Raw genomic sequence first — 8,591 nt, 5'->3', positions numbered from 1 at the left:
GCAATTTTATCGTTCCTTATTCTTCTAAATATTTAATCCCCCCCAAAAAGTCTGAAATCTTCATTACCAGATCTACTCTAACCCATGGACTTTCTATAATCAAGCACTGAATGCTAAGCATTTAGAGTTTACCATTAATATTGCTAATAAATGAGGTGAAGTCTCAGCTGCCTCATACAGCTTTAATGGTGAAATAGGGAAAATGGTTTGTATTTGTGTGTTTGATCCGTCCATTGGTTTGGGTTTGTGGTGATATACGGCAGTCTGATGTTGGGGGGCTTGCGTGCAAACTGTTTGACCACCATCCAGTCTGAGTGGGTGAGAAAACCAGAGAGTTTAGCCTTTAAAGACATTTCTCAGCTTCAAAACAGCATTAAAAAAACAAGAGGGAATAAAAATTTCAGCGTTCTGAAGAGCTCTGTTGGTGAGGAGAAGTGAGAGTTTCTATCTGGGCCACAGTGAGTGGTGCTCTGAGTAACACTTCTTCTTCTTCCCTCTGTGTGTCCACTACCATGTCCACCCCCACACACACTCACAAGCAGCAGTGGATCAGATCAGTCCCAGAGAGAGGAGGACTTCTACTACACCAAGATCTGCTGTGAGACCATCGAGGCCGGTTCCGGTCCCAGTCCCGGTCCCAGTCCCGCTGCCGGTCCGGCCCAGCAGACTCTGGGCCAGACCTCTGCTGCTCTCCTCAGCTGGGCTTCGTGCGGGTCTCCGTCGGGATCCGAGCTCCAGATCCCCGCGACTCACAGGCCCAGGTCCAACTCCAGCTCGTTGCCAGGGGGGACCAGACCCAGTCCGCTCAGCCAGTCTGCCCCCAGCAGCTTCTGGCAGATCCACACAGAGCATCTGTATCAGGTGGGAGCAGACAGGGAGCGAGGCAACAATTTGGGATAGACGGGTCTCTGAGTTGGTCTCGGTCAGCTATGGTTTTGGTCCTGGAACTCTATTATTACTTTATTGCTATTGAAACATGAGCTGACTTTAACCGAGGCAGGTGCAGGGCAACGTATTACTGTAAAACCCTTCTAAACCAGTTGTTGACATAAGTTGCTACCTATTTTCATGACTTGGACGAACTTTATGACACATCATATGTTTTTGTTTATGGTTATCCAATTCATACAACTTTAAAATGATAATATGTAGCAAAATGAAGATGAAGGAAACGACTGAGAGACAGTCAACTTTATGGTTAGTGTTAGCTTCTCATATTTAACCCTTGCGCGTTCGAGGACTGAGGCAAACGTAGAGGACTGTGGAAAATGATACAAGTTTTACATGTGGGGTCGGTTGGACCCCATTTCTAGCTACAAGGGTTAAAATGTTTAGCGGTTTAGTGTTAGCGGAGCTAAAATTCTTGTTTAGCGAATTACTGCTTAGTGAACCTAACATTTTGGCTAGCTGCGTCCGGCACTGGCAATATCTACTGCCAATATTAGCACAAACATATATTCTCCATTATAACCATGGCGTCCATTTTGAAAAATGTCTACCAGAAAACAGAATCACAAGAAGAAGAAAATATAGTACGATTTCTGTAGTTTGACACATTGTTGGTTGTTTTAGGGTGTTTTCTGCACTGAAGGAGTTTCACGTTACATGCTAGCAGTGCTGGTTCAAAGACCCTCCTTACCAGACAGCCCCCACCCCCTTCAACCAGACAACATCTAACGAACCAATGAGCTACAGCGTTGTTTATGCATCACAAAGCAGCACATTTCACTGCTGACCTGCATTTACCCTGAGCCACGGAGCCTGTAAATGGATGCTTTGTGACAGAAAGAGAGAGAGAGCGAGAGAGAGAGCGCAAGCTGCCGGCTGGCTCACTTGCTCTGTCGGCGAGACCAGACTCTTGCCGGCCTGTGAAAGCCACGAAAAAAAGAAAAAAAAACAGGTCACTGGCAGCAGCCAGCCTGCTCTGTCTCGAACAGCAACAAAAAGTGGCTCCCAAAGCCGTTCATTTCATACGTTTTGAATTTACTCCTAATTTCCGCTGTGAGCTGTTGTCGCCGAGGCGACTGTAACCTGGACTCTCACGGTCTCCCTTCTTACCCAGACGTTTTCACTTTTACTGCCTGGATTAACACGGTTAATACTTTATTGTGCTTTGTTCTGAAAGCTTGTTTCAGTCCTCTGCCAGGTTGTTGGGCTCACTGGAAGAAACGCGGCCAGGGGAAATGGTTAAACGGCACAGGAAATGATCAGTAACACTGTGACAGTTCAGTTGTTTTGTCACAAGAGCAGGTTACAAAAAAAAAAAAAAGTCTGAGCCTGATTAGCTTTTCTGGTTCATCGTCAAGGTTGTCGGAGTCTGAATCTGTCTAAAGGTTTCCCTCTCTGAACATAACCGTGTGTGTTTGCTCTCCTGTGTGTCGTCCTGCTTTATAACTGAATAAGCTTCATAAAATGATCCAAGCTGTCCCCTCGGTGTGTGTCTGATGTGAAAAAGAAAAGAAACAATCATTAATTCAAACAAATCCACGGAGCCTTGAGTGTAGTTAATGATCTGCCGCCCTGCTCTTCCTGTTCCTGTTTGTGCTGTAAAGCCAGCCGCAGTGAAATGCCCTCGATGTGAAGCTGTCGTAATGCTTTCGGTCCGGTGTACACATCAGTCAGAGAGACAGTAAAGATGTTTAGTCGATTTGTTGCTCGCTTTAACTGGAACGTAGAAGTTAGTCCGTGTTTCAAAGCGGAAGATTTCAGAACAGACCTAATTGCTCCGTGTTTCTACACATTTTCAAAGAAGTAAAGTGCAGAATGTTAAGAAAATGCTTCATGCACAGGATAATATTGCCAAAGCTGTATGTGAGAGTAAAAGTAAAAGTGATAAAAGCTGAGTTAGAGATTAGGGATTAATATGTTTGAAACAAATAAAAGCAGACTGGTTTGTTTGAATCACTGTTTCGTGCTTCTTTTTTTTTTTTTTACTTTACTGTGTGTTATTGTAGAGTTATTGCAAGTTAAAGTTCATTCGAGATCCTTCAAGGAGTTGTTGTGAACGGCGACGCTGTGTGCAGGACATATCAAGAAAGAAAAAGTATCTCCAGTAGCAGTCAGTGTTTTAACAAATCTCAAGAGGCTTCTGACTGAAGATTGTTACTGTACGACAGTTTTGTGACTGATGCTAATTAGCTGCTTCCAGGTGTAAAAAAAAAACCCAACACTTTGTTGCCACGGTTACACGTCACAACAACTGTGCAAAAGCAAAGGAGTGAGAGCAAAAATGATCCTAGAGACGCAGCATCAAGGACCAGACGGAATGATTGTCCAAACGTGTAACACTTCAACAAAACATAACGAACAAAAGTATAGAGAAGGACAAGTCAGAGCTAATGTAACAGAGCTACACCATGAGTGACGTAATCCTACAACCTAGCATGAAGGTCTTTACTGCCACCTGCTTCTGTAAACAGTTCACTTCAGGAGCTGCTGTTGTTTTTTCTTTCCGAAAACTGTTAAAATAACACTGAAGTTGGTCCTTGGTTATGGAAACCAATACGATGTAAACTGATATAAAAGGAAGGATTTATTGTATAGATTAGTATAGATTATAGTGGAAACCTGAAGGAAAGCATATGAATGCTGTTCTTATTTTTTTATTTTATTTTTTTTCTTTAATTATGTAAAGCACCTTGAAATGCCCTGCTGCTGAAATGTGCTATACAAATAAAATTTGATTGATTGATTGATTGAATGAGTGGAACTTGTTTATCAAAGTCTCGCTTAGATTGAAGCTGATAACATCCATCAGTATCTTAGAATCTGACTCCACTTACAAACTGAAAGTGAACCTGCTGAGTTAAAGTTCTCCTCTTCTCTTTCTCCAGGCCTGCAGCCCTGTTCAGGTATCTATGGCCCCCAGAAGCCCGTGCAGTCAGGGCTGGACCCCTTCTGGCTCGGTACCCGGCCACAGCAACGCTCCGGTGAGTCTTTAGTCTGAGCCTGGGTGTGCTTTAATGCAAAAATAGGCCCTGCTAAAGCTAACCATCTACTGATATCAAACTAGAGCCCTCCATAGTTGCATAATTATAGTATTAGTAGTGTCTGCTACTACACTACTAATATGTGTAGAAACATCTGCTATTAATGTTTTAGTAGCTGATAAGCTAATGTCTTATCATGTAAGACGCTAGCAAATAAGACTTTCAGCTCATGCCTTATCTACTAAGACGTTAGCTTAGAAGCTAACGTCTTAGTAGCGAAGACATTAACTACTAAGACATTTAGCTTAATAGCCAAACATTTATTAAGATCAAAGTGGGGCCCTAGTTGTATAATCATTATATTTGTAGTGTTTGCTGCACTAACAGGGTGTAGAAACATCTGCCACACGTTAGCTACTAATATCTTAGTAGCTGTTAGCTGTTAATGTCTTATGAAACAAATAAGACATTAGTAGCTGTTAGTAGATAAGCTAGCTTAATAGCTAACATCTTAGGTAACATTTTCAAGCTAAGATGTTAGCTTAGTTAGCTACTGAGCTAACTGAGCTAATTATTGTATTAGTCGTGTTTGCTACTACACTACTAACAGTATGTATAGAAACATCTACTACATGTTAGCTAGTAACATCTTAGTAGCTACTAAGCTCAATGTCTTTGTAGCTAATATCTACTAAGCTACTAAGATCAACTGGAGTCCTCCATAGTTGTATAATTATTGTATTAGCAGTGTCTGCTGTTGTTCCTAGCGTCTGCTTCTCCTCCTCAGATGGTGAAACCTCGCTGCCGCTCAGTCAGCGTCGGGGAACAGTGGCTGCAGCAGAACAGGCTGCAGCCAATGAGTGTGTCTCCCTCCCGCAACCACTGCTCCTTCAGGTAATACAGCCTCCACCAGACAGGCTGCAATAGCTGAAACACACTGCCTCGATGTGAATGCTGGAGTTACAATTGAAAGTGGGGGGTAAAATGGGAAGTAAAGGTTCTAAAGTGTTAGCGGCTTGGTGGCCAAAGCAGCCAGGAGGAGTAGAAAATCTCTCTGTTTTGGATTGTCTTTATTAATTTACATTTGCATCATTGAACTAAAGTCATATTTTGTAGGGAGGGTGTAAAGGATCAAAACGGTCTGATTATACAAATGTATAAGACAGGATAGGGGTTAAAAAAAATTAAATTAAAGACAGTCATCAATAACAGGGGAAGATATGCAGCAGTAAAAGTAAAAAAATATGTATGAATAAAATAAAATAGAAAAATAAAAAAGTTTTGAACCCATTAAGGAGTCCTGAGGAACACCAAAACACTGAGTTTCCTCATCCCACACTGTTTTAGTTTAAGTAATTCATTTGCTATCGTTAAAAGTGTAAGGCTTTTTTTATTTAAGTCTAGGACCACCGTACCTCCAAATGCTTAATTATCTATTGATTATCTAGGAATTTGTTTGATCTTTCAATTTGTAATTATTCTAAATTTTGTGATGCTCTACAAGATAACAACAGCTATGTCTTAAGATGTTAAAAACAATAAGTAGATTACGACTTTGTTCTCGTAGGTTCCAACGCCCTCCCCTTCCAGACACAGAAATGGCAACAAGATAAAAATAAACATCAGCTGTTAAGATTGGCCCGGTTTTAGTCATCAGACCGATGTCGATATGTTAAAAGGAATGACTAAAACTGGTTGATACTAGTGTTAATGCCGATATATTGCGCGTTAATAATTTAACATGCTAATATCTGATGCATCTGTACATAACAGCGATTGGTTCGTGTCTCGCTCCAGGAAGGGCCGTGGGGAGGCCAAGAAGTGCCGCAAGGTGTACGGCGTGGAGCGCAAGGACCAGTGGTGCACCGCCTGCCGCTGGAAAAAGGCCTGCCAGCGCTTCCCCGACTAGAGCGGATGGACGGCTGGACGGATGGACGGACGTGTGCGAACAGAGACTTTTATTGAAAAGAGAATACAAGAATATAAATCAAGAAAAACTAAATTCTTTGTGTTTTCTTCTCTTATTTTTTTTCTTGTTTCGTTTCTTTCCTAAAAGGAATGAAGATGGACTCTTTGTGTATCTTTGTATCTCGATCCTGAAAACTGAAGTTTGCGATGGTGCTGTTGACTGACTTTGACCATGTGATGTGCTAAGTCCTCTCTTCCTTTTTTTTTTTTTTTTTTGTTTTTTATCCAAAGCTCATATTGCCGCCCCCCGTAGCTCCACTGTATCCCCAAACCGCTACCTGGCTGTCTCTTTTCTTCCAGTCTTTCTCTTCCAGTTGTTACACAGTGGTTATGATGTACATTTTATTGTGTGCTCTGATGTTCCGTACGGACATTTTATACCTTTTTTTTTTTATATATATATATATATATATATTATCGTCTCATCTAGCCTGTGTAATGGGCTGACTGATGTTTTTCTTTTTTTTTAATGTTTTTTGGCACTTTGTTGGAATATTAACTCACAAGAATAAGCTACATTTGGTTCGACTCAACCAAGTTCCTTCCATGAGGCTGAATTCCTTCCTGCCCAGGCGTCGGCACACGGACCCAGTGTTAATGGTTTTATCAGTTGAAGGTATGTTTGGAATCGTCACGGCAGCGGGAATTTGAGGAATGAGTTTGTACTAGAGGAAATATATTGTCAAACACAATAAAAAAGCACTGAGAATTCCAACGGGCCTTTGCTTCCTTCTGCAAACAGCGCATGAGAGGGCGACGCCGTTTGGTTGGTTTATTTCCAGATTGTTTATGAAGACAAAAACATAGTTAGATGTCAAACGTGTGGTCTGAAATGATCACTGTTCTCCAAAAAAGAAAAAAACACTTTTTAAGCTTCCTACATGTAAACACAGTGTATCATCACCCACACAGCCATTAGCATGAATCAATGGATCTTTTAATCAAACACTAGTAAACACTTCAGCACAATTAAGATGCACGGTAATGGATTTGACCTGCTCATAATGGCAAAACAAATACAACTTTTTTATTTTTTTTATTTTGATTAAGCAGAAACATTGTTTTGTGCGTCATAGTAACCGAACAGCACAGTTCTCCTCAGGTGGTATATTAATAGATTTTTATTTTTATTTTATTTTTTTTTAGGATTTTTGCATGAATGCTCTAAAACCATTGAGTAGACAATATGTGCAGATAATTATCTTAGAATATTCGAGAATAAATCCATGCTGGCTCTGTATGGAGGCTGAAAATAGTTCAATAATAAATGTTACAATGTTTGTTGTTTTGTTTTGTTTCTTATCAAACTTTAAACTGTTCAAGTTTTTATTGTTTGGTTTATTTAAACAGAAGTTGATGATTATACACGTGGGAATTGGCAGTTTCAAAGTAACCCAAATTATTAGGGACGTTATAAAACTAGTGTGGATTCCAAGTTCTTTAAGTTTATTCAGTGGAGAACGTTTTTATTGATTTACTCATTTCGGTCATTTTTAACCTTCGGACACCAGAGGGCAGTAATGCTCCACAGGGAGAAGCTACGTGACGGAAATCTGCTTTTCACTTCGTCTCAATCAACTTATAATGTTCGGAGCTCCCAAGGAAAACTTCCACATAATGGCCAAAATTTGAACAAGTATTTTATTTTTTTATTATTATTATTTTCCTTTACGGTCTCTTTTTCCGTCGTTATTCCGTGGATTGTGCAGAATTCTGTAGAGTTTACAAAGTGCAGAAAAACCAATTTTATCTCCATTGTGTTTAATTAATGAAATTTCTTTAAGCAGAAAATTGGACTCTCCTAGCCGTAATTAAGAGTTTGTGCTTCAGCGCTTCCATGGTCCAACCTTATTTACAAGTAATTGAACTATCTCAGAAACACGGCGCTGGTCCATTTCCAATTTAATTACTTAAATCTGCGGTGACATTCGTGAAACTTAGAATTTATAAGTAGGTTAAAGGTGGGGATTAGTTTAGAGTCTGAAAATGCGTCTTTTTTTTCAAAGTGTAAGCCTGTGTTGCACTAGTTACATTGATGAGTCAATTTCCATCCAGAAGTACAGAACCAGCTTTCCTTTTAAAGAGAGGCAGTGTGAAAGTATTCATTCCCCTTGAGCTTTTCCACATAGTGTCACGACAACCAGGATATATTCTATCAAGATTTTATATCATCTTTATGATGCTACGTGAGACTTTCACTGAATAACTAGATTAATACTGTAATGATTCACCACAAGTGAAGAATGGTCCGAATGTGGTCAACAATATAGACCAAATTTTATTTGCCTATTTTAACAAGATTTTTTTTTTTGTAACAGTTTTTTTCCCGAAAGTTTTCAACAACAACAAAAAAAAAATCCAAAAACTTTTGGGAAAACAATTTTTCTAAATTTTTGGAATTATTTTTCCCAAAAAATTTTTTGAAGTTGACTATTTTTCTTTTAGATGATTGTCTATTTTGTTTGGGCAACAAAATAGACCAAAATGTGTTGGTGTATCTTCAAAATAAAATAAACTGATTTTTTTTTTCTGAACATTTTGAAATTGTCTTTCTCTTTTAATACGGCAACAGTCTGCAACCCTGTTTATATTTTGGCTCTTCAATGAAATACAAATTTCATTAAAACATTTTTACTTAAAAAAAATCACAATAAACTTTTTGTTTTTTTCCATTTTTAATGTAATGCCTTTTGT

General features: G+C 39.5%; 1 protein-coding gene across 2 annotated transcripts in view; it reads left to right on the top strand.

Annotated features, from left to right (window-relative positions):
- The window catches only part of znf395b (zinc finger protein 395b), a 16,088-nt gene extending 9,476 nt beyond the window's left edge, over positions 1–6,612 (top strand). Inside the window, exons 7-10 of one of the 2 annotated variants that reach the window (XM_016679511.1) lie at positions 543–861; positions 3,834–3,929; positions 4,717–4,823; positions 5,703–6,612. In XM_016679511.1, coding sequence (XP_016534997.1) covers positions 543–861; positions 3,834–3,929; positions 4,717–4,823; positions 5,703–5,838 — 658 coding nt within the window. In that variant the 3' untranslated portion in view covers positions 5,839–6,612. The remainder of the gene's footprint in view (positions 1–542; positions 862–3,833; positions 3,930–4,716; positions 4,824–5,702) is intronic. The other variant, XM_007567757.2, reaches the window with a different exon arrangement.
- The last annotated feature ends 1,979 nt before the right edge of the window (positions 6,613–8,591 follow it).

The sequence above is a fragment of the Poecilia formosa genome, unplaced genomic scaffold, assembly GCF_000485575.1.
Source record: "Poecilia formosa unplaced genomic scaffold, Poecilia_formosa-5.1.2 Scaffold213, whole genome shotgun sequence".
NCBI classification, from domain to species: Eukaryota; Metazoa; Chordata; class Actinopteri; order Cyprinodontiformes; family Poeciliidae; genus Poecilia; species Poecilia formosa.
This window is presented reverse-complemented; position numbering and strand designations above follow the sequence as displayed.